This window comes from Rhineura floridana, chromosome 4, assembly GCF_030035675.1.
Source record: "Rhineura floridana isolate rRhiFlo1 chromosome 4, rRhiFlo1.hap2, whole genome shotgun sequence".
NCBI lineage: Eukaryota > Metazoa > Chordata > Lepidosauria > Squamata > Rhineuridae > Rhineura > Rhineura floridana.
Genome location: NC_084483.1, coordinates 209510747 through 209535703, shown reverse-complemented (window position 1 = coordinate 209535703; position 24957 = coordinate 209510747). Strand labels below are relative to the sequence as shown.

At 49.3% G+C, this 24957-nt stretch overlaps 1 protein-coding gene across 1 annotated transcript; it reads left to right on the top strand.

Moving 5' to 3' along the window:
* The first annotated feature begins 1079 nt into the window (after positions 1 to 1079).
* Positions 1080 to 22834, top strand: CLU (clusterin). The gene is made up of 9 exons (XM_061625889.1): positions 1080 to 1167; positions 10985 to 11099; positions 13217 to 13365; positions 14879 to 15046; positions 16931 to 17396; positions 19099 to 19212; positions 19657 to 19883; positions 22130 to 22311; positions 22609 to 22834. The coding sequence occupies exons 2-9, from the start codon at positions 11012 to 11014 to the stop codon at positions 22613 to 22615; spliced, it is 1401 nt and encodes a 466-aa protein (XP_061481873.1). The 5' UTR covers positions 1080 to 1167; positions 10985 to 11011; the 3' UTR covers positions 22616 to 22834.
* The last annotated feature ends 2123 nt before the right edge of the window (positions 22835 to 24957 follow it).

Sequence of the window (24957 nt, the reverse complement as noted above, 5' to 3'; positions counted from 1 at the left end):
AGGGTGGCGAGGTCCTCAGAACAGTGCATAATCGGTGGTGGGTGTTTAACCTTCCAGGCACCCGTAAGGGCTTGCAGTGTCCACTTTTGTTGTCCTGCCATAAATCTCCATCCTACAGGGATATAGTTTGAAAGTACATGAACATCTGCAAATATCAAACTATCTATATGACTGTTGACTCAAAGAACTCAAAAAGATGAGTGAGACAGGACTTACCCTTGCAGAAGCCATGCTGGTTCTGCTTCAGCAAGCCTTGTTCTACATTTTGTGACGTAGTGTCTGGGAAAGTTGTAACCAAAGTTCCTAGGCCAGCTGTCCCCAACCTGTTGTACTGGTGGAAGTGATGGGAGTTGTAGTCCAAAATATCTGGAGGGCACCAGGTTGCAGAAAGCTGGCCTACAGTAAGAAATACTGGAATATCAGTCTCCTTTGAAGCCACATCTGGAAGCCCAAGTTCCATGGCCAGATGGAGGTGTGCAGAATTTGTTATCTATTTCTTACTTAAGAAAAATGCTTCTAGCATTTGCTATGAATGCAAATTTATTTACACTTTCACACTTTTTAAAAAAGATGCAAAAGCTCGGTTCAAACCTCAACTCCTTCATAAAGTCTCTGGGTGACCTTGAGCAGATCACTGATCTGTCAGCTTCCCCCTCTCCTCCTTCAGTGTGGAAATGCTAATAATGCTGTCCCACCTTGCAGGGCTCTTGCAAAGATTATTTTGAACTAATGTCAGGAGCTCTCTGAGAAAAAAGGGCTGTAGGTATTGGGGTGGGTGGGAAGGAAGGCCTGCGTCGGTCGCTCTGATTCCCATTTTAGGAATGGGGCCCTGAGGCTCAGAATCAGCGACAGCTGGCATCCAAAGACAAGCGGATGCGGGGCGCTCCTTCCGTCCAGGCACTGCGGCGGGTCGGCCAGGCGCTTCTTTGACCGCAGAGATGGAGCGAGGGCGCCCCCTAGCGGCGAGTCGTGGAGCAGCGCTTGGGTTACAGCTTTTCCAGACATAGTCAGACGGCGGGAGCGGGTTGATGTCCGCCGTCCTCGCGATGAGCTCAGAGCCGGGGGGGGGAAGGGGAAAAGGGGAGGGGCCGGCCTATATAAGCGCTCCGCAGCCGCTGCGCCACGGATCGCCCGGGCGAGAAAGACGAGACGGTGTGCGGTGCAGAGGTGAAGTGGCTGCTTTGCGCGGGGAGGCATCCCCCAAGTCTTTTGCACCCCCTCTCTAAATAACGGGACTCGGCTGCACCGCCCCGGCAGTGATAAGGGGCGGCCAAGCGCGTGCAAAGGGTGGAGGAGGAAGGCTTAACTGGCCAAGGCAGACTCCCCCCCTTCCTTTTGTAGGAGCGCATCCACACGTGCATGAAAGCTGCGGGGGGGGCAGCTCTGCTGGGCTCGCCTGTTTCGGAGGGGAAGGGGATGGCCGGGAAGTTTGCTGGAGGAGAAGGTCACCGTCGCCCCCCTGCCTCCCCTCTCCAGTTTTTGGACTGCAGGAGGAGGGGGCGAGCCCCAGGGTGATTTTCGCGGGCGCAAATGTAACGTGTGAGCGGTTGCCCTTGCAGGACGCGGTCAGACACGAGGCGGGGAGCTGAGCATCCCTGCGGGGCGACCAAGGGCTGGCGAAGGGGGGTGGGTCTGCGCGCATGCCTGGGGTGGGTCTACCCCTGCGGCAAAGCAAGCGAATTAACCGGCGCGTCGTGCAGGGGAGGGGGGCTGTGTGGCCCAGTGGGGGGCCCTTTTGTGTGTTCTCCTCGGAGAGCGGAGGCGAATCCAGCCAGGTGTCTGTGGGCGGGATGGGAGTGGAGGAGCCCGGGGTCCCTTGCCCGTGGGATATCTTCTCCCTTGAGGAAGCTGTGGCCTGGCCGGTGGTTGGTACCTGGCTCCTGGATGCAGTAGGCAGGAGGATACTCTTTGGGTGGTGATCATAGAACAGTAGAGTTGGAAGGGACCCATAAGGCCATCGAGTCCAGCCCCCTGCTCAGTGCAGGAATCGCACCCGACAGTGAATGCGAATGAAGGAAATAATGCTTGTTGGTGAGAGGCCAGTTCTTGCAAGGGTGGAGAAGGGGCCCTAGCTCAGTGGCAGAGCGCCTGCCTTGCATGCAGAAGGTCCCAAGTTCAATCCCTGGCAGCATCTCCTGGAAGGGCTGGGAGAGCCTCTCACCTGAAACCCTGGAGAGCTGCTGCCAGTCAGTGTAGATTGTATTGAGCTGGATGGACCAATGGCCTGATCTGGTATAAGGAGGCTCCTCTGTTCTCACTGAGGAGTGTCCCAGTTGCTGTTGAGAACTTTGGACGGACCATTGGCCCGTGTGGCTAAGTAATGTCTGCACTGGCAGGCAGCAGCTCTCCAGAGTTTCAGAGAGCAGCCTTCCCCAGTTCCCCCTGGCAGTGGCAAGCATTGATGGAGGGACCTTCTGCATGAAAAGCCTGTCCTGTTCCACTGAGCTGCCACGGCCTTCCCTCTTGCTGTACAAAGTTGGACTGTGGTGTTGAGGATGGGCAACCAAGACCTTAGTCATCGCTACCGGAGACTGCAGCCTAGATGGTCAGATTAAAGGACCCAGGTACAAAGTGTGCTGTCTTGCAAGGGAGCATTGTGTTCCTGACGCAGCCTGGCTCCAGGGCTGCCTTTCGCAAGCAATGCATCTTCAGGGACAGTTGTGCTGACAGTTGTGTCTGCTGGTGCATCGCTTGTTGGCTCTCTTTTGGAAAGTCTTCTAGTCCTCTTGAGTGTGATCATTTGTTATTGATGTGGAGCTATCGAGTGTGCTTGTGGAGCTTTTACAGAGAGCAGCGAGGAAGCAGAGGTGGCCTTTGCCCGCTGGGGGAGGGCACCCCCATTCCTTCTGGTCCCTGCCCTGTTGTCTGAAGTGCATCCTTCAGCTGTTGTGCACCCAGGCATTCCCACCATCTCTCCTAGTCTCTCATCCAGCCCTTGGAGAGAGGATCAGAAATCCTGATTCTACAGCTGGTGTGTATGTGTTGTTGTCGCTACGTGTCTTCAAGTCGATTACAGCCTGTGGCGACCCTATGAATCAGTGACCTCCAGTAGTATCTGCTATAAACCAGATCCTGTAAGTTCAGGTCTGTGGCTTCCTTTATGGAATCAATCCATCTCTTGTTTGGCCTTCCTCTTTTTCTACTCCCTTCTGTTTTTCCCAGCATTATTGTCTTTTCTAGTGAATCATGTCTTCTCATGATGTGTCCAAAGTATGATAACCTCAGTTTCATCATTTCAGCTTCTAATTATCTTTTTAAAACAGGGTCTGTGCAGCTGAATGCTACTGGCTACTGGCCCTGATTGTAGGGCTTTGAAGGGCCGCAAAAGATATCTTTTTACTGCCTCTTGGGAAATGAGGGGGAAAATGGGCCACTGAACACCTGGCAGATTGCAAGCATGGTTGGTGGGTTGCATCTGGCTGGCTGGGTTAATCAGGTTGTGCAGGCTTCTGCTTTTGAAAAATGGCGTTTGTTTTTTCACAGTTATTTATGGGCAGCAGCCCTTGACACCTCCCTCCCTCCCTCTTTTCCCCTGCTCCACCTCTTATGTCTGGAAAGTTGTTTCAGATTTTTAGCTGCCTGGGGCAACTTGTCCCTTAAACCTAACAGACGGAAACAGTTTGATCTCAAATAACTGCCTTTGTTCTTGTCCTAAAATGTGATTTCATCAGATAGTTGTGCTTGAGTGTTCAAAGAACAGCAGGGGGAGAGTGCCAGAATGTTGCTAGCATGATCATACCTGTCTTCCACACACGTGTGTGGTTGGTGTGCTGGCTTCCTGGTGCCCCATTCAGTTGTCTTCTTGTGGGAGGAGGTCTTGCATTCAAAGGCTTTCAGACCTTGCCTGTTGTCTTCAGTGTGCAGGTATCTGCTGACATGTTCATGGACTTCCTCCTATATCCATGAGAGCTGGAAACTTTTGGTTTTTTAAATGAAATGTTAGATTCCTGGAATTCTATAAATGAGACTGGCAAAGTGTTGCTCCTATTTCACCTGCAAAGGAACATACTGTGACTCAGCAAACAGGGAGACGCTACCTATATTCCCAATTCAAGACTCGCCTGCATGGCAGGGGTGTACCAAAATGGCTGGTCTATAGCTGTGCCTACGCTCTATAAAGTAACACAAAGATTTTGCCTGTGTTTTGGCGGAAAGCCTCAAACACACTGCATATTTGGCACACACGCATCATGTCAGGTAGGGAGAGTGGTTTCTCTAGCGTGGAGTTGTTCATTTACCTTGTTGGTCTGTTTAGACCCATCTTTACCTTACTGCCTTGGTCCCCCTGCCCCCTCCCATTTCCCAAGCATTGTCTGGTTCCATGACATCTGCCCACCAAAGCTGACTTATGACGTGGCACATAGGCATGCATGACTTCAAGGAAACAAAGGCCACGCACCTTGGCATCATTGTATTTCTTCTGTCGCAACACCTGGTACTGCATCAAAAGGGGGAGGGCCAAGTGTTGATGGAAGGGAGAGAGGAAGGCCTTAAAGTGTGCCAAAACTCGCTAGAAATCTGTTCTGGAATATGTGAACAAGAGTGCCTCCGAGCATATGCAGAGAGCCTTCCTCTCATCACTGTGGCCTGAAAGCTAAAGTTGGCTAGGAGGGCTTCCAGGTAGAGTTGAGCTGCTGGCATTTGAGAAGACAGGGTGTTGCCGGTCTGGTTGGAGAGGCTCAACGATGTGCAGCTCATTAGGGAATGGGATTCTGGCAGATGTGACCAGCTGGCTTCCTTGTGTTAAATGCCAGTCGCTGCAAGCCGTGACTGGGAGAACTGGCTCTGGCTTCTGCCTGTGCTCTTCGTTCCAGGCCCTGGGATTGGAGAGGTGTTGTGGGCAGCGGGTGGTGTGTGTGTGTGTTGAAATGGAAGGGCATTCTAGAGGATTATGTGTGTGTGTGTGTAATGCAAGGGCTCAAGGCTTGAATTAAGAGAGCTTTGCGCACACGGAAACAAACTTGCCCTCCTCCCCCCTGACTGGCGCCTTGTCTCCAGGAGGAGTTGCGTTTGTTCTGGCAGGTCCAAGCCTCCTTGTTTTCCAGTCTAGGCTGGCGGGCAAATGTCCAGCTTCATTGGCTTTCACAGCCCCCTTTCTCAGCCCTTCAGCTTCTCTTTCGCCAATTTGATGGCTCATTGGGCTCAAAGAATAAAGAGAGACAAAACTGGTGCTGAGATCTCAGTTGCTGCTGGACCATTTTCTTTTCGCTACTGTTTTCTGGAGCAACTCAAAACACCTGCCCTTGGCTAGCGGCCCACACTTTCATTCATGGGCAAGCCAGTTCTAAACTGGTGCTCAGCTGTCCTGGCTTCACACAACAACAAACTGGGAATTGTCCTTTTGTGAGGTGGTGTTGGAACAGCTCCAGAGCCAAAAGACATGGTCCAGGACCCCTTGTGGAATGGGATGGTAAGGGCTGGGCCAGCCCATAATATATGGAATTCTCCTCCACAGGTTAATGTCTACTACCCTTTTTAAAAGCTATCTAAGTTTAATATTCTTTACCACAAGGGGTGGCTTAGATAGCCACTGAGTTCCCCATAAACTAATTCTGTGTGTCCTAAATTGACTGCTAGTCCACTTTATTGGATAACCCAGGGTTCTAGAATTGGGTGGGTGGGAGAATGTTCTCTCTATCCTGGCCATGCTTTAGACATAAGCATGCATAGGAGAGAAGTACGGGCAGGCTAGGGTTAATTGCAAGGGCAAAATATCTGCGGGGGGGGGAACCCTCCCAAACAGCCCTATTATAACTCTTGAGACTGAGATAATTAAAACTGACAGCTAGCTGGGAGGGGGGAAATAATGGAGCGTCTGGAAGAGGAATTCAGGCAAACGTAATAGATAATTTATAAAGGATGCAAAGAAATGTCACATTGTTCAGAGCGGTCACCTAGCTAACAATGAGAAGTTATTTCGCAGAGATTGAAGAAATTATGCATGGCATGCGGAAAGTGGATAGAGAAAAGTTCTTCTCCCTCTCTCATAAATACTTGAACTTGTGGACATCCAACGAAGCTGAATGTCAGAGGATTCAGGACAGAGAAAAGAAAGAATTTCTTTGCACAGCGCGTAGTTAAACGGTGGGCTTCGCTCCCACAAGAGGCAGCGATGGCCACCAACCTGGATGGCTTTAAAAAGAGGATTAGACAAATTCATGGAGGATGTGGCTGCCAGTGGCTATGGTCTGAAGGCTCATGAGGCCAGCACCCTGCTGAAGCTAAGCAGGGTCAGGTCGTCAGTGCCTGGATGGGAGACCGCCTGGGAACCATATGGAAGCCGCCTTGGGTTTCTATCATGAAAAGAAAGGCAGGGTAGAAATGTAATAAATAAATAAATGAATAATAAATATGCTCTCCCGCCACACTGTAGGGCCCCACTTGTTTTTGGTAAGTCTCTACCATTTCCCATCTAGAGAGAAGACTGTGGGCGGCTATGAGAGGTACGGGGGTGGTGGCCATGATGAGTACCGTGCCCACGAAGCGGCCGAGTGCCAAGTCAGGCTCTTGGTCTGGTTACTCAGTGCTGTTGGTGGCACTCCAGGGTGTTGGGGCAGCGGAGCAACTTTCCCATGACCAGCTGCTACCTGATCCTTCTAACTGGAGATGCTGGGGCCTGAACCCAGGGCCTTTTGCAGGGAAAGCAGGTGTTTTTCCTCTGAGCTGTGGTCTCAGACAAAAAGGAAGGGGGGGGAGAGGGAGGGAGGGAGATGCCTCTCCCGGCTACATTACCTGGCGATGGTGCCAGAGGTTGAAAGAGGGACCTGCCTCCAGGCAGGTGCTTTGCCATTGAGCTGTGGACCTTCTTCACCTTGGCAATGTGATGCCCCTCCTGTTCATGGCTGCTGCTTTCCCACGCTATTGAGCTCTGTGTAGGCCAAAGGCCTTGCTGGATCAAATCTCCCTTCCCTCCCCAGGCAACAAGTGTGCAGTTGTTACTTGTTGCAGGGATCCCAAAACACACGCTTGTCCTCAAGCCAGCGCTCCTCTCTGGGGCAGTCCCCTGTTCCTGCTCTTGGGGCTCAAGTAGAAAATGTTGGCAGGGGAAAGGTGCTTTCTACTCCCCTGTGTGCCCCCCCAGCGCCCCCCCCAATGGGCAGCTGGACTCAGTATGCAACATGTTCCATTATTGGCACGTCCTGGAGAGCACTTGTCACATCGCTACAGATAAGCGGCACAAATTTCCTCCACAATATGACCTTTTAAAAGTTGTACGCTTTTTCTTTAAAGGGTTATGCACTGCTTCTTCATCATAATCTTTGCCGTTTATTGATTGTTAGGTGAGAATCCTTTAGCCAGTTAAATGGATTCATCACTGTGGAAAGCACATTGACAAAAAGGTGCCCATAATTGGTCAGAGAGTTAAAATTGGTTTTGAGTGCTATGTAATACAAATGGTGTGTTTTGAAGGGCCATTGTTGGCAAGGCTATATGAGGGAGAACACCAAGGCTATCTTTTTTTTGGGGGGGGGGGTGCTGATTCTAAGACTTCTGCGACAACCTTTGTGGGTACCTTCTAAGAACCAGCTATGCTGCCTCTCCAAGAAGCGTTTCTCAGGCAAGTTTAAAGAAAGTGCAGATTTTATTGGCTGTCTGATTTGGGGTCAGGCTGCCTTTTTGAGCCCAAGGGCAGCGTATCCTCATCAGTGACCTTCTGGGAGCCACATTCCAATGGCTGGTGGGACAGGGCAAAAGTGTGTAAAGAAATAGGCCTGACTCTTCCCTTTGTACAGTACAAACCAGAGGTTTCCACCTAGACCCCCACCTCACATACCTCTCTCCGTCCTCCATTCAGGCAAGCAGAAGGCATTATTATCATAGGGCAAGGGCCTACTTCGGCCAGGCAAAGGCACTCAAAGAAGGTGTGCAGCAGGGCTGTTGAGAGGTGTGGCTTCAGAAGAGTCCCAAGGGCCAGACAGAGAGGTCTGAAGGGCCGCATTTGGCCCCTGGCCTGAGGTTCCCCACCCCCAGACTTATTGATTAAAACTCATGAACTAATGTTGACTGATTAACCTAGCCTGGTTTAATGTCAAACCTATTACAAAACAAACCTCAGAGTTGCCCATCAATGTTTAACCGGTCCATTGTACTCAGTGCCGTCTTGACACTGTTAGTTCTTTGAAGGCTGCATGTCCCTCTTCTCCAGTGCAGGAGCTGACATCGTGCTGCTCCTTCTCCCTTCCCTGTCACAAGGCTCTTTCTCTGTCTGCCCCCTGCCCTGCGTTTAGCACGTGGGGGCTGCTGCAAGTGTGTGTGTGTCTTTTTAAAACCCATTGCCTGGAAAAGCTTTAATTCTCATAAGAGCATAAGAAGAGCCTGCTGGATCAGGCCAGTGGCCCATCAAGGCCAGCATCCTCTTCTCACAGTGGCCAGCCGGATGCCCCAAAGGCAACCCTGCAGGCAGGACCTGAGCGCAACAGCAACTCTCCCCTTGTGCGGTTTCCAGCAACTGGTGTTTGGAAGCATAATCGCTCCGTGTGTGGGAGTGGAACATAGCCATCATGGCTAGTAGCCTTCGATTGCCTTCTCCTCCATGAATCTGTCTCATTCTCTTTTAAAGCCATCCAGGTCGGTGGCCGTCACTGACTCTTGTGGGAGCCAGTTCCAGAGTTTAACGATGCCCTGTCTGTGTTCAGAAGTCCTTTCTTTGGTCAGCCCTGAATCTTCCAACATTCAGCTTCATGGGATGTCCACGAGTTCTAGCGTTAGGCGAGAGGGAGAAAAACTTTTCCCTATCCACTTTCTTCAGGCCGTGCACAATTTTATACACCCCCATCTCATTGTGCCCCCACTTGCCTTTTTCTCTAAACTAAAAAGCCCCACGTGTTGTAACATTTCAGCTGGCCCTTTCTGTAATTTGCCTGCCGGCCTTGCTGAAGGCACACGCGTGACATTGGAGGGAGGGGGGCTGGCTGAGGGCTCCCTGTCTCTTCTCTCTACTCCCCCCCCCCAAATCCTGCGTGCTGATTCAGAGGGCAGACAGTCTGCTTGGGCAATGCCCCCCTTCTCCGTTTCCCCCGTGAGAACTGTTTGTCTTCCTGCTTGCCTGGGATGCCAGCGCCATCTGTTACACAACTCTTCCTCTCATGGGCACAATAGAGGCGCTTCCAGAGAGCAGGCCTTGGCACAACCCGGCCTCCCCTATGGATTCCAGACCTGCAGAATCTCCGGGCCCTGGCGACCAGGAAGGCAGGCCAAGCCCCTTGTCGGTTTTCATGTCCCTGCGTCTCTCCCATCTGACACTCCTGACTCAGAGTATGTTTTCCTCTCTGCATGCATCTCTGTGGATTTTGGCAGGCTAGCTTGTTTGGGGGGGGCTTGGAACTGGGCCACATAAACCCCAGCCACCTCAAGGCCCACAGGTGGTACATAATTAACCCGGGATCTCTTCTGTAGCTGAAGCAAAATGTGGCTTCCCAGGGTTGTGAAAAGAGCCTAATGCTCTTGGCTCCCAGTTGCAAACTTCCATGCTCTGCGTTCAGCAACCAAGTTTCCTGTTTATGTTCAACAGCTAAACTAGATAAGGCACAAATTGTGTACGGCTGGAGTGTCAAATGTTCAAAGAGCAGTTTAAGATATTGAGAGGGGAACTGGGAGACAAGTGCCAGCCTCTCTCTTTCTTTCTCTCCTTTTTTTTTAACCTGATGACTTTTTGTGTGGAACAGAGAACAGTTCACTTAACAAGCAACACAAGGGAGGGTTATAAACATTTCCTCTCCAGAAATTAACACAGCTAATGATTTAGGGGGCGGGTTTTGAATCTTTCACCCTCCCACCAGGAGATGTACGCATTGCTCACAGGATTGAGATAAGCAACGTTGTTCAATGGTTGTGGTCAGATATTGGCTAGTGTCTGTGATGTCGCTGGCTAAACCTTCTTCCTCTTGCTGTGCGGACAGGGTAGAAGTCCTGAGCGGCCACTTCTTTGGCTGCCTTGCCTTCCTTTCAGAATACCTAAAAGAGGTCTGTGTGCAGTTGTGCCCATGAGCTGCAGGCCTGGTAAACGGATGCCTTTTGATCTTGCCGTCTCCAGTGTTGGGAGCTGAGGGCTAGTGGGAGGTGCCTGGTGTGCTCTGAGGCTGACAGAATGCAGGGGCTGCACTGATTCAGGCTCCATTCATCTCCATCCCAAAATTAGTAGAGAAACAGCTCTCTATTCCAGGAGTGAGGAGTCTTTTTTAGTCTGAGGGCCACATTGCAAGTTTCCAGGGGCCACATAGCAGTAGTGCATGGGTGGAGCAAAGGCAAAAGTAGGCAGAATAACATATGCAAATTTTACCTTTGTACAGTAGGCCGGTTTCTCTGCTATCCAGGCAAGCGAGATGCATAATCGGACTTCAAGGGCTCATTTCGAGCCAGACAAAAAGGAGGGTGTGAAGCAGGGCCAATGGGAATGTGGCCTGGAAAAAGGGGTGTGGCTTGGAGAGAGTCCCAAGGGCCATATGGAGAGGCTTGGAGGGCCACATTTGGCCCTTGGGCCTTCAGTTTCCCTGAAGTCAGATGGTCTGTTTGTGATTTCTATCCTATTTTACGCCGAGGAAGTATTCAAATAAAGCGGCTTACAAAGTGAGAATTGAAATGCATCTAGAGAGAAGGTAAAACCCCAAATCAAACATGACAACACAATGTTAAGATAGACAGAAGTGAACAAAAAGCAACATCCCAGCAGCCACAATTTAAAACAAGCTATATACTTTCTTTTTCCAGTAAACTTTTGAAGTCTTCAGGAATTGTCCAAAGGCAGTTAACAAGAGTGCATGGGGTGGGTTTCCAGTGGCAGGGAGTCCCTTAGTCTTTGCACAACCACTGAAGATGCTTCCCTGCCTGTCAGTAAACGTGCTGCAATGTGGTGCTTTCTCCAAAGGAAATGGACCCTTCAGTGCCCTAGCACTTCGGAGAGGAACAAAACAATTCACAGAATCTGAAGCCTAGCCTACCTTCCCTCTGACTGTCCTAGCTCTCCCGTCTGTCTGTTTTTTTGCAGGAACCTGGAATTCTCTCTGTGGAGAAGATGGCTCCTGCCGGATTGCTACCACTGCTGGGGCTCCTCTTTTTCTGGGAGGGAGGCTTTTGCCTTGTTCCTCCGAAAGAGCTGCAACGTAAGTGGGGGGGAAAGTGTGAATTCTCTGGGTCCCAGTTTATTTGTCTTGGCTTTGCATTCCTGTTAAATGTGGGAGAAGCAGAGGCTTTTCTGGAACAGTCAGAAGAGTCCCAAAGAAGCTTCTGGAAAACTCTTGCAATTAGGTTTTCTAAACTTCTTTGAAGTTTTGTTTTTGGGCAAGGAACTTGGGGATGTGTTGGAATAGGTGTTTGCTCAGACTAGTCCTGCGGTGTCCATAATAGATGCCAATAATCTTGGTTTTTCCAGCCACAAAACGCCCACATTTGTGCAAAAAACCACAATTTTTTAAAAAAGTAAAATATGCTCATGCCAGTTTTGGCCAGGAGCATACTCTTTCGAAACCAGCCACCTGTGCCATGAACTGACTTCCCGGAACAGTGACTCACTGGCTTGTGGGGGGAATGAATTCTCCTTGTCAGGTTGCAGTGTCTTGCCTGGGTTGCTGAATTGTGCAAGAGTTGCAGTCAAGCGTGCAGGATGGAGGGTGTTGTCCCAAAGGGGGTAGAGCATCTGGAGACTTGGAGATGTCTGGGATCCCACTTGAATAGGTTCTGAGAGGATGTTCAGAGAGATGGGGGAGGAAGAAGCTGAGATGGCTCCCTCCTCCCCTCCCTGGTAAGCTCTGGGACGTATGGTATGTTGAACGGTTGCAAGAAATCCAGTGTGTCATATACTGGTTAGAGGGTCAGGGTAGGACTGGACAAATTAAGGATCCAATACTCATTCAGTGGGAAGAGTAGGATGTAGTACAACATACATTATGTCCATGCTAGTGGATACTGCTATGAAATGTTGCAGCATGGAATGCTCCTGTTCAGGATGCGAGCCACCCAGCCATGCCATCTCTCAGAATACTCCATTCCATCCCCTCTCCCCCTCCCCTCCCAGCAAACACTCAGCATTCTGTAGCCACTGAGCATGCCTAGTTGCCATTTGGCTCATTTGGGGTTTGGGGTTGATTTTTCTCTCTCTCCTTTAGGTTTTCCTCCTGAACCTTTTTTTAAAATTAAACTTTGCCAAATCTTGGAGTTCCCAACATGCTGATGTTACCTGGATATGCAAGTGGATCCTGCAACAAAATGTTGTGGTGCAGACTGCTCCGTTCGGTCCATTCCTCCTCTTTCCTCCCTCTGTGTTTTCTGTCCTTCTCCAAACATTCTCTGCTTGCTGAATATCTTCAACCCTCCCTGAGTTTGTTTTTTCCTTCCTCCCCGCTGCAACCTGGCAATATTTTTTTCTCCCTTAGAGCTTTTTGTGTTTCTGCAAACAGAGGAAGCTGCCTTATACCGAGCCCGACTGCCTGCACTGACTGGCAGCAATGGCTCTCCAGGGCTTCAGGCCAGGGTGTGTCTCCCAGCCCTTGCTGGAGGTGGCCTTGGGGATTGAACCAGGGACCTTACGCATGCAAGGCAGACGCTCTGCCACTGAGCTATGAGGGCTCTTCCCCTGTGTGGGTGGTGCTTCTTTGGGTACATGAAGGACCTGAATGAGAGTGGGCGTGCTCTTAGCATATGCCGGTCTTCATCACATTGGGTGCCTTCCAGATGTTTCAGACTGCAATGCTCATCAGCCCAGCCAGCACAGACTGGAGGGGCCCAGGTTGGCGAAGACTGTTTATTTGGGATATGTGTGATGATTCTGCAGCCATGAAGCACAGTGGGTGACCTTGAACCAGTCACTGCCTCTCAGCTTAACCTACCTCACAGGGTTGTTGTGGGGATTAAATGAGGAGGGGGGGAGCCATGTTTGTACACCACCTTGAGCTCCTTGGAGAAAAGGTGGGATATAAATGTAATTAATAATAATAATAATGATGATGATGATGCATGTTGTGTTTCGTCAACTCCCTCCTGCTTTGGAATGAAAGTTCATTCTCTCTCCCCCCCCCAATGGCTCGAAGAAGCATACAAAGCAATAGCCCTCCTTCCCATCACCAGGCCTGATTCCCCCCACCCCCAAAATAAAACTTACCCATGGAAATCCCTTCAGCGCAGTGTTTGTGAGCCCCCCCCCAATGATACTGCTGCCGAGGTGACTTCTCCCTCCCTCTTCTCCCTGGTGATTTTCTTGAGCATCTGCCTTTCCCTTCCCCAGAACTCTCTGCAACAGGAAGCAGGTACATCGACTCACAGCTGGAGAACGCCATCAATGGAGTCAGACAGATGAAGATCCTCATGGAGCAGACGAGCAAGGACCACCGGGAGATCTTGGATAACTTGGAGGATACGAAGAAAAAGAAGGAGGTCAGTCTGCAGGAAGGCCTGTCGCACTGGTGGCTCCATGTCAGTGGGGCAGGGGAATCTGCTCCAGGTTTTAGTGCGAACCTGCAAGGAGCTGTCCAAGGAGTGCTCAGAGTTGAAAGTTCGGACTAAAACCTGGAGTGGATTCCACTGTCCCACTGACATGGAGCTGCCACTAGCCCGGTTGGCTCTGGGGCTAAGACAGTTTCCCTCCAAAACGTCTTGCTCTGGGGGCCCTGTATTCAAGATATAACTGAAAGCTGATTTGTTAGCCCCTGAACACGTTTGCTGCCCTCAACTCAAGGGGAACCAAATTATACTGTCCTTGTCATTCAAACTGGGGCAAGATCCTTGTCTTGAATCCTTAACTCCTTGCCCACCGCACATGCCCCACTGCTGACATGGGCCTTTGCTATGTTTAAGTGTGAACTAGCACCTTTGCCCTGTGTTAAGTGACTGAAGAGAGAATCAATATTGAGGGGACTTCCCATCCAGCACCCTGCGCCCCACAAGTTCTACGACAAAAATCTCTTCTGAGAGCTTTTTTTTAAAAAAGATTTGGCCTGATTTTTGGTTTTGTTGCTGCTGTCCGGTGTGTGTCAGTTAGGACGTGGAAAGGGGAACAGCGTAGGAGCGAATAGAATCTTGTGAGGGCCAAATTACTTAAGATAAGTGAGTCTCTGCATTTAATGTGCAGGTTTTTTAAAAATGCAAACTTGCACTGGGTGGAGGGGCTGGTAATTAAGGAGATTGGAGCAGGTATGGGGTGGGGGGTGGGTGTCTAACCCTTTCCTCCCCCTATTTCCTCCTGCTATTGTGGTTTGAAGGAACAATGCCTCCCCTGAAGCTGCTATTATTGTTTGAGAGGAAAATGGAAATGGGAAGAAAATGGATTTCTTCCCAAATAGCAGCTTCAGAGGAAGGATTTTCCTCAGGACCACAGCGGGGGGGGGAGGGAATCGCTTCCCCCAGTGCTTGCTCTTACCCAGTTTGTTACCAGCCCTTCCAGCTGATGCAATTTCAAACTAAAAGCAGTGCACACCCGTGTGCTAGATTCATGCCCAATAGGGCCTTGAGCACCCCCTTCACTCACATTAAACCTTGAGCACAAATCATGACCAGCGCCTCTGGCTTTACCTTCTGAGCCCGGGGTGTGGAGAGGCTCTTTTCTCCAGCAAGCATCTTCCCCTTGATGACATCACCCAGTACAAGCACCATATTGGATTGACGTGTGTGTGTGAAATATACTCGAAGTAGCTCATCTAGAAGGCGGCGAGGGTGGTTCCATTTGGTTCCTCTTTCCCACAAAACCCTAACAAGCAAACTACATCCAAATGGTTGCCTGCACAGCACACCTTGCATGATGGTTTCTCTTCTGCAAAATCTTTCCATCTGCTCTCAAATACCTATGGTAGAACTTTCCACCCTGCCTCCCCCACCTTGAGCTTCTTTCTTGTCTGTCGAGGGTCCAAATGGCACTCTTGTAAAGAACTAAACAGCCGTGTTTCTCCTGTAGGAAGCTCTCCTCCTTGCGCAGAAGACAGAGAAGCAGCTGGCAGAGAAGGAGGTCTGCAACGAGACAATGTTGGCCCTCTGGGAAGAGTGCAAGCCTTGCCTGAAGCAGACCTGCATGCGGTTCTACACCCGGACTTGCCACAGCGGAGCCGGCCTGGTTGGCCGGCAGGTAAGCAAGCCAGTTGGTTGCCTTCCAAATCCTTCCTGAAGAACCAGGGCTTCATGTGATGCAGGAAGAAGCACAGAGTGGTATTATTCAACACTTGTCCTACTCAGAGGAGGCCCATTGACGCTAATGGAGATGACAGATTTAGGTTCATTAATTGGTCATCTCCAGGTTGTTATGTGCCCAAGTCAGTTACAACTTATGGCGACCCTATGAATCAGCGACCTCCAGTAGCATCTGTTATAAACCATCCTATTCAGATCTTGTAAGTTCAGGTCTGAGGCTTCCTTTATGGAATCAATGTGTCTCTTGTTTGGCCTTCCTCTTTTTCTACTCCCTTCTGTTTTTCCCAGCATTATTGTCTTTTCTAGTGAATCAGGTCTTCTCATGAGGTGTCCAAAGTACGATAACCTCAGTTTCATAATTTTAGCTTCTAGTGATAGTTCTGGTTTACTTTGTTCTAACACCCAATTATTTGTCTTTTTCACAGTCCATGGTATGCGCAAAGGTCTCCTCCAACACCACCTTTCAAATGTGCTGATTTTTCTCTCATCAGCTTTTTTCACTGTCCAACATTCACATCCATACATAGAGATCGGGAATAGCATGGTCTGAATGATCCTGACTTTAGTGTTCAGTGATACATCTTTGCATTTGACATCTCTGGGTAGAACTTGGTTAAATATAACCCATAATGATGGGGCCACACGGGAGCATTGCAAAGCATCTGAAAAAGGCCCTGTTCCTCATCCCCACTTGCTGCATCTCAGTTGGCACAGGGGCATGGATCAGGATCTCTGCTGCTGAATGGCGTGTGTAGGAGTGAGTACATGGGAAAAGATAGTCCTCAAGGGTTCCAGGCTTCACAAGCTATTTAGGGTTTTAAAGGTGAGAAGCAGCAGCATGAATTGAGCCTGGGGACAAATATGTCGCTAATAAATATTGAACAGGACTGGACTTGTATCTGCTCCAGGCAACAATCTGCTAGACTCTGTGTAAAGCTTTAATTGCCCCCCAAATATCACTGCCAGTCTCCCTGCCCCACACTGAATGGTTGCATCCATCCCCCTATGAGGATAGTTTGCATCATTTGGGGCTCTTTCGTTGAGAGAAAAGGCGAGTAAGAGGTGACATAACATTATGCGTGACATGGAATAAAGTGGATAGGGAGAAGTTTTTCTCCCTCTTTGCAAATGCAAGAACTTGTGGACATCCAATGGAGCTGAATGTTGGAACTACTAAGCATGATGGCTGTGCTCTGCCTTCATAGTAGGAAGTGGTATGTTTTCAAATGCCAGCTGCTGGAAACCGCAGGAGGGGAGAGAGCTCTTGTGCCCTGGTCCCCCTTGCTGGCTTCCCATAATGGGCATCTGGCTGGCCACTGTGAGAACAGGATGCCTGGGCGAGATGGGCCACTGGCCGGATCCAGTTATGCGGCTCTTCTAAGGCTCTTATGATCCTGTGCAAGTCTTAGCAGAGATGGAAAAAAGTTTCTTATGTAACTTTATTTATTGATTTAACAAAAAGGGCATGATCATGATAATGGACTGCCTTCAAGTCGATTCCGACTTATGGGCAACCCTATTAATAGGGTTTTCATGGTAAGCGGTATTCAGAGGGGATTTACCGTTGCCTCCCTCTGAGGCTGAGAGGCAGGGACTGGCCCAAGGTCACCCGGTGAGCTCCATGGCTGTGTGGGGATTTGAACCCTGGTCTCCCAGGTCGTAGTCCAACATCTTAACCACTACACCACACTGGCTCTCGAAATATGTGCATATACCACTTTTTTGTAAAAGAAACCACCCTCTAATGGGTTTAATCACTGCAACCTCTTACCCATGTGCTAGCTGGGGAAGGGTCCTCAGTGTTTCTGTCTGGTTCCTGCAGCTGGAGGACTTCCTGAACCACTCCTCCCCCTTCACCATCTGGGTCAACGGGGAGCGCATCGACTCCCTGATGGACACTGACGAAGAGCAAGGCCGGCGCTTGGACGACCTGGAGGAGCGCTATGGGCTGGTGCAGGACGGCGTGGATGACCTCTTCCAGGAGAGCACTCAAGCCTACGGGCAACTCTCCCCCTTCTTCCACTCGCCCTTCAGTGGCTTCCGGGATGCTTTCTGGGACCCGATCCGCAGCATCCGCCTCCCATTTTCTGGTTCCCGTGTTGCTCGGAACGTGCCTTCCTTCTTCCACTTCCCAGCCCATTACCGCCCCCATCAAGACTTTCACCAGCTCTTCCAGCCATTCTTTGACATGACCCAGCGGCTCTTCGAGGGAGCTCAGGGGGCCATGGAGGAAGATGGCCAGTGGCCGGAGGGAAGTCTGGGGCCCGCCTTTGGGAGGCTCCCAACAGGTGAGCGGAGATCATGGGCCGGTGAGCAGGCCTGGCCGGCTGGGCCTCAGCCAGCTATCAGAGTTCACCTGCCTTCTCTGAGCATGTTGCAAGCATGGAAATGGTTCTTTGTAGGACAAGGAGGGGTCCTAGTGGAAGATGGGCTGGCCCTGATTCTCCATAGCTTCTGGGTTTTGCACAGTGCCTGGTAACCGGAGCCTCTCTCAGCTTGGCTCATAATATGAGCCAAAGCTTGACTTGACAGAAGCGAGCATCAAAGTCGTGTGTGCCTCCTGGATTTAATGGCTAAAAACAAGATTCTTCATCCAATTGTGGTTCATAATTCTGATTTGGAGGGCAAGTGCAGCTATAGCCAGCTGGCGGTGCGCTGCTGGGAATCACAGGATAACGTAGCTACTGTTGTCTATGCTCTGCTAACCTCTAGGTTAGATTGCTACAATGGATTTTATGTGGGCTGCCTTTGAAGATGGGTTGGAACCTGCAGTTGTCGCAGAATTCAGTGGCCAGATTACTGACTGGGGCAAGACAGTCTGAGCATGTAACAGTAATCCTGGCATGCTCGCTCTGGCTACCATTTAGTTTCCAGGCACAATTCAAAGTGCTGTTTTTGACCTATAAAGCCTTATAGATCAGAACCCCAATGCCTCAAGGACCAGCTCTCCTCATACGAGCCAACCTGGCCCCTCTGTTGGTCATCTGAGGACCTTCTCTGAGTGGCCCCTCTGAGGGAGGTGTGGGGGATGGTGACATGAGAACAGGCCTCAGTGGTGGTTCCCTGTTTATGGAATGCACACTTCGCACTTTCATTACCTATGTTTAGGCACCAGGCAAAAACATTTTTTATCCAGGCCTTTGGGTTTTAATTTTCTAATTCTCTTTTAGTGAGGTAGGGTTGAGTTGGGTCTGATTTTTTCTATATTACGTGGTTTTAAGGTTGTTTTTATCCTTGTTTTTAAAAAATGTTTGTTTCAGTAATTTGCTTTGAGTTTCACTTTTCTGGGGGGGGGGAAGGCAACTAATAAATATAAAAATTAAATAGAAAGCAATGGGTCTTTGGGGATGGGGAAGGGATGCCTCGAGACGGCCTCCCCTCCACTCTCTCTGTGTGGGTTGATAGGCCTTTGGTCTGATCCTGCAGGTCACTTCCTACATTCTTAATACACACTTCTGAAAAATGACCCACTCCGGATCTTGCTTTTAGCAGTGTGGCAGGAGCCTTAGCATTGGGGAACTGCTCAGGAAACCCTAAATGTGTGGGGAGCCATTTGGGTGAAATGGCTCCCTTCTGATCTGGGCCATGGTTAATCATGCGGGTGACATCCCTGACTCATAGAAACAGGCTCCTGTGCAATCAGAGGTCCACGTGGCTCCCGATATGGGTAGGGGGTGTGCATGGAGGGATAGGTCTGCCACTAAAACGACAGACAAATCATTTTTCAGTCTCTCTCATCCTGACATATTTTGGGCTGAAGAAAGCTGGGCCTGAACTTGAAATTCAGTGAAGTACTTGTTTCTGACAACAGTCTGAAGTTCAAAATCTTCCAAATTCTGACTTGACATATAAATGCAAAAACGCAAGTGACGTACAGCTGCTCTTCAAGATGCAGGTGCCAACTCTATCTTGGCGTTATGAACGATGCCAGCTTGTGCCTTAAATGTATCAGGCAGGATTTTGATGCTTTCTTTTGGTCTTCCTGGTCAGGGACTCCCAGTCCTGGAGACGATCGCATGGTGTGCCGCGAGATTCGGCGCAATTCTGCCGGCTGCCTGAGAATGAAGGAAAGGTGTGAGAAGTGCCAGGCCATCTTGGATGTCGGTGAGTTGGGAGAGGCCGGGGGAAGGTACTGTCTGAGGGCGGAGATGGGCATCTCTGCTTCAGGGGGTGGGAATTGCTTTTGGCCTCTACGACTGTTGCCACTTCTTGACAAAAGCGCCTTCCATTTGGAAACTTCAAAGGGTGGGGAACGAGCTGAACCAGTGGTCAGGGATTATGGGAGTTGCAGTCCAACAACATATGGGGACCCAAGGTTGAAGGAGGCTGGACTAGATGGCCTCCAAGGTGCTTTCCAAATAGGGCCAGGATTTGGGGGTTGGTAGCTGCAATGTGCCCGGAGTAGCTCTGTGGAAGATGGGCCATTTGGTGTTCCTATCTGGATTGTGGAGCTCTGGACACCAAAGATGAGAAGGGTGTTTTGCTCTAGATTGCTTTCAGGAATGATCTTTTATCTATTATTTCTTATTTCCCCCCCAACTCATACAGATTGCTCCCAGACAGATCCAGAGCAGAACCAGCTCAGAGAGCGCTTTGAGGATGCCCTTCGATTAGCGGAACGATTCAGCCGGAGATACGATGAAATCCTGAAGGCTTTCCAGGAAGAAATGCTCAACACCACAAGCCTCCTTGACCAGCTTAACCAACAATTTGGTTGGGTGTCCCGTCTGGCCAACACCACCCGGCACAATGACAAACTCCTGCAGGTCACCACGGTGGGTCCTTGCATGCAGGCATTTGCGCTAACCTACATGCTATTTCTCCTATTTGCCTAGTTCACACAACACTTTGCCTTGATTTGCTTAGCCTTGCTAAACCTAACTATGACTTGTTTGCATGTGCAAACGCAGCCAAACACACTAAACTTGGTTTGTTTTCTGTTTGTTTCATGATGTGAAACCATGGTTTGTTGCCTTACAGAGCATGGCTTAACTGTGGTTTGGCATTATGTCCAAGCCCAAAAACTTTGCCTTAACCGTGGTTTGTTTGGCTACCGCATCCCAACCTCTCACCAAGGTACCTCACCAAAGACTCTTGAGTTAGCTAAGCAGTCATGAGGTAAGAGGAGAGGTCCTTCTGTGGATCAGTAACTAGTTAAGTAACAGGAAGCAGAGAGTAGGAATAAATGGACAATTCTCCTAGTGGAGGGCTGTAGAAAGACCTTGGGGCTGTAGTGGATAGCTCAATTCAGATCTCAACCCAGTGTGCACCAGCTGTGAAAAAGGCAAATTCCATGCTTTCATTAAGAAAGGAATTTAAAATAAAAGTGCCGATATCATAATGCTGTCCTATAAATCTGTGGTGCAGCCACATTTGGAATACTGTGTACAGTTCTGGTTGTACACCTATACCTGTATAGTATTCTGTACAGAATACTGTGTACAGCACCTCAGAAAAGACATTGTAGAGTTCAGAGGTTCAGAAAAGGGCAACCAGAATGATCAAGAGGATGGAGCAACTCCCCTCTGAGGAAAGGGTGCAGCATTTGGGGCTCTTTAGCTTAGAGAAAAGTCAGAGGTGACACAACAGAAGTGTATAAAAGTATGCATGGCATGGAGAAAGTGGACAGAGAAAAGATTTTGTCGTAACCCTAGAACTCACGTTCATCCAATGAAGCTGAATGTTGGAAGATTCAGGACAGACAAAAGTGAGTACTTCACACAGCACAGAGTTAAACTATGGAATTTGCTCTTGCGGGAGGCGGTGATGGCCACTAACTTGGATGGCTTTAACAGGGATTAGATACTTTCATGAAAGACAAGGCTATTGATGGCTACTAGCCCAGATGACTATCATCTGCCTCCACTCTGGGAGGCAGCGTGCTTCTGAACACCAGATGCTAGAAACCTCAGGAGGGGAGAGTGCTCTTGAGTTCAGGTCCTGCCTGTGGAATTCCCATAATGGGCGTCTGGTTGGCCACTGTGAGAACAGGATGCTGGACTAGATGGGCCATTGGTCTGATCCAGCAGGCTCTTCTTATGTTCAAGCTACAAAGGCTCAACGCAAGAATGGTTGGAAAAAAACCCCACACTTTGGAGAAACAAGCCATGGTTTCTGTGAGATGACTTGTGGTCTGCTGTACAAACCATGGTTTAGGATTATGTTCCAATGCAGACATTGTGTGAATGCAGCTGTTATAGGAGTGACATCGGGAATGGGCCGTAGCTAAGTAGTGGAACACTTGGGTTGCATGCTGTTCCGGATCCAGTCCTCACACTGTCCAGTTAAAATGGGATCTTGCATAGTGGGGGCTGGGTCACCAGGTCTTGGGGAACCGCTGCAAGCCGAATAAATGGCACTTCTGGCCTAGGTGGACCTGTGACCTTAATCTGGTAGGAGGCAAAGATTCAGACGGAAGCTAAAGCTGTTTAGTGTGAAGAATTCAGCTCTTCCTGGCATAGAGGACTATCAAGCCAGTTTATGTTCTGACATCGGTGCTAGAGATAATGCCCTGTGAGTATATCTGGGCAGCAAGATGGCTTGAACAGGTTTTGGAACTCGTGTTGCACCAAATAGAGATGGGGATGGGATTTGTTGGTGTAGGACCAAAAGAGAAGGTGGGCTACTCCCTGCTATATGTTCCACGTAAGGCCTGCACACCCATTAACATACTGAACACGGGTACAAAGGTTTGTGTGAAAAGAGTACATTTGTTGAGCCGTTTAAATCGCCTGTTGTGTAGATGGATTGTACGCTCGTAGGGTTGTATTCAGTTAAGTCCGACTGAGGGTAGACCCATTGAAATTAATGAAACTAAGGTAACCATGTTTGTTAACTTCAGTGGGTCTCCTCTGAGTAGGACTAGCGTTGAATACCAGCCAATGAATGCAATGTGCAAACATCCCTTTTGTGTCTATGCTGTCCTCTCCTATCCTCTAGGAGAAATTGGCGTTTCTTCTGTCTAGCAGAGCCACCTGTGCGTGCTAACAGCCACGCATGGCTTGTTTCCGCTTCTTCCAAGGTGGCTACCAGATCTTCCAATCCAGAGGACCCATCCCAACCCTCTGACACTCAAGTGACCGTCCAGCTGTTTGACTCAGAGCCTCTGTCCCTGACAGTGCCCGGAGACATCGCTTGGAATGACCCCAGGTTCATGGAGCTGGTGGCCGGGCAGGCGCTTCGTCAGTACAAGGGCAATGAAGTGTAAGTGTGGGGGAAGGGCTGTGGCTCAGGTCCAGTCCTCAGCATACATAAGGCAGCTTTCCATGGAGGCTGGGTACCCTCTTAGTCATAGCCCAAAGGGAAAAACAGCGGTTTAATAAAAGGCTTCCAAATGTTGAAGCCAGAGCGTTGTGGGGTAGATAGATCCGTGTTTTAAAAACTACTTGTTGTTTCTGTTGTACATCACCTTGAGATGCTTGCGTAGAAGATGATTAGCAAGTTCATAATAATAGTAACAGTGATGATAAAACAAGTCTCTTGTCTTCCCTTTCCCATCAGGGAGTAGCTCTGCCTTCCCCTGGATCTCAGGGCATGACGAGGGAGGGAGGGAAGCCATAGCTTTCTGCAATTTCTGCCTTGCTGCCTTCCTAGTGCCACCGCAGAGGACCCTCGCCCATCAAGCCGCGCCTGTTTGTGTTAGTAGTTTACACACTGTATCGCCTGCCCTGTTTTTGCTGCTGGGTCTTTGCTGATCCAAAACTGAAATAAAAGATTCTAGGCCTGACATTCTGTAATGTGCTGCTTGTGTGTGTGTGTGTACAGGTTTGGTGTTTTAGATAAGAAAGGGGTGAATCATGGGGGCAGGTAAGCATTTCACATCTGGTGCAGCTGCTAGCTTGACTAGTTTGATCCTCTGGAACGTGTGGGAACCTTGGGCCCTCCAGATGTTGCTGCACTACACCTCCCATCATCCATGGCCATTGGCTATTCTTGCTAGGGCTGATGGGAGCTGTAGTTCAGCAATGTGCGGAGGGCCAAAGGTTCCAAACCTCTGCTCTGGAACATACTCTCAGGGCCAGGAGTTTGTACCTGCTCAGGGGGCTTATTATTGCAGAGGTGATCTAGGTTTTTGGGCCAGGGGCCACATTCTGAATTTTGAGAGAGGGCTGAAGGTGTCAGTCACAATATGGGGGGCATGGCATAACACAAAATTAGAGAGAGTATGGCTATCACTGCCTCACTGCCCCCCAGCCCCCCCCATGTTTACCAAGGAGAGGCAGCTCTGTCCTGCTGGTCCCGACTATGGAAATACAACTATTAAAGGCACAAGAATCTTGGTTTCCCCAATGCCAACTCTAAACCAAAGCCTAGGCTGCCATCCTGTACCCACTTATCAGAGAGTAAGCCCCATTAAACACAAAGAGACTTGCTTCTGAAATAGACACGAATACCTTTGCACTGTAAGTACAACAGTATATGGAGTCCTTGATCTTCAGCTCCTGCACAGCAGGATATGTGCCTAGGCCTGTCTGCAAAGTTTTTGCATTTGCCATTTGGGGAGGGGATTCTTCGACATCCACCCACAGTTACTGTGCAGTAGTATTTGCAGAAAATGATTTCTAGGGAGTACTTGATCTCAGATGAACCTACCACAGGAAAGATGCATTCTGGTTGCAGGAAAAAAGGACAATTTGTGGAGATTACAAGGATTACTAGAAAACAAGATAGAAACAGGAAAAGTGCACGAAAGGAGGGGGGGAAACAACTTGCTTATCAATCACAGCTGTAACTTCACTCATTGACTAACAACACAGAGGTGGAGAGCAGGGAGGCTTAATCATTTCATAGAAATCACTTATAAGCGTACTGGCACATTTTACTTCATAACATTTTTTTCTCTGAGGGTTAAGACTTTTTTTTTAATGGAAGTTCAGAGTCTGGGGCCCCTTCCTGGTGGCACCAATTAAGACCTTTGCAGGTGCTGGGTTGGCAACTCCTACTTTATTGAATGCATTTCCCTCCCAAGCTGCACCCCTAATATCTGAACTAAAGGGTGAATTGCCATCTCTGAGGGCTGCTTCACACATGGATGTGTGCTTGTGTAGGATTCGCTGCGGAGCATGTAAACTGGCTCCATAAATTGGCGTTTTGCTTTTGATGCCTCACGGAAGCTGGATCTGTACTTACAAGCTCATTCAGAGATGCATTTTCATCACTCAGTGTGTTTTAGACATTGAGCAATCGCTGCACACGTGTGAACCATGTGCTTGTTTACTTAAGTTAATCGCCATGTTTCCTTTTTCCTCCTCCTGTAAACATTAAAAGAAAAGTCCTATCCTTGTAGCTTAGCCCTTAATACTCTATAACAGCCTTTCCCAACCAGTGTGCCTCCAGATGTTGTTGGGCCACAACTCCTATCGGCCTCAGCCAGCATTGCCAATGGCTGAGGCTGATGGGAGTTGTGGTCCAACAACATCTGGAGGCACACCAATTGGAAAAGGCTGCACTTTAAGATAGAGACAAACTCAGAAGATTGCATAGTCTCTACCTACATTTCTCAAGTGGGAAAGTTAATGTTAACCACTTAAAATTCTTTAGACTGTATCACTGACAATGTTATGAAGTAAAATGTGCAAGTGCCCTTATAAATGATTCCTATGAAATGATTTGGCCTCCCTGCTCCCCACCTGTCAGTGTTGTTAGTCAATGAGTGAAGTTACAGCTGTGATTGATAAGCGAGTTGTTCGGACACCAGACAATAGGAATCCCTGGGATCCGAAAGAGCTTCCATTCCCCCCCCCTCGTGCACTTTTCCTGTTTCCTGACAATGTAATTGGCATTCACAGCTACGTCTCCCAAACTCTTATGGTTGGGATCTTACAAGTGCTTAAATTCAGATTGGATTTT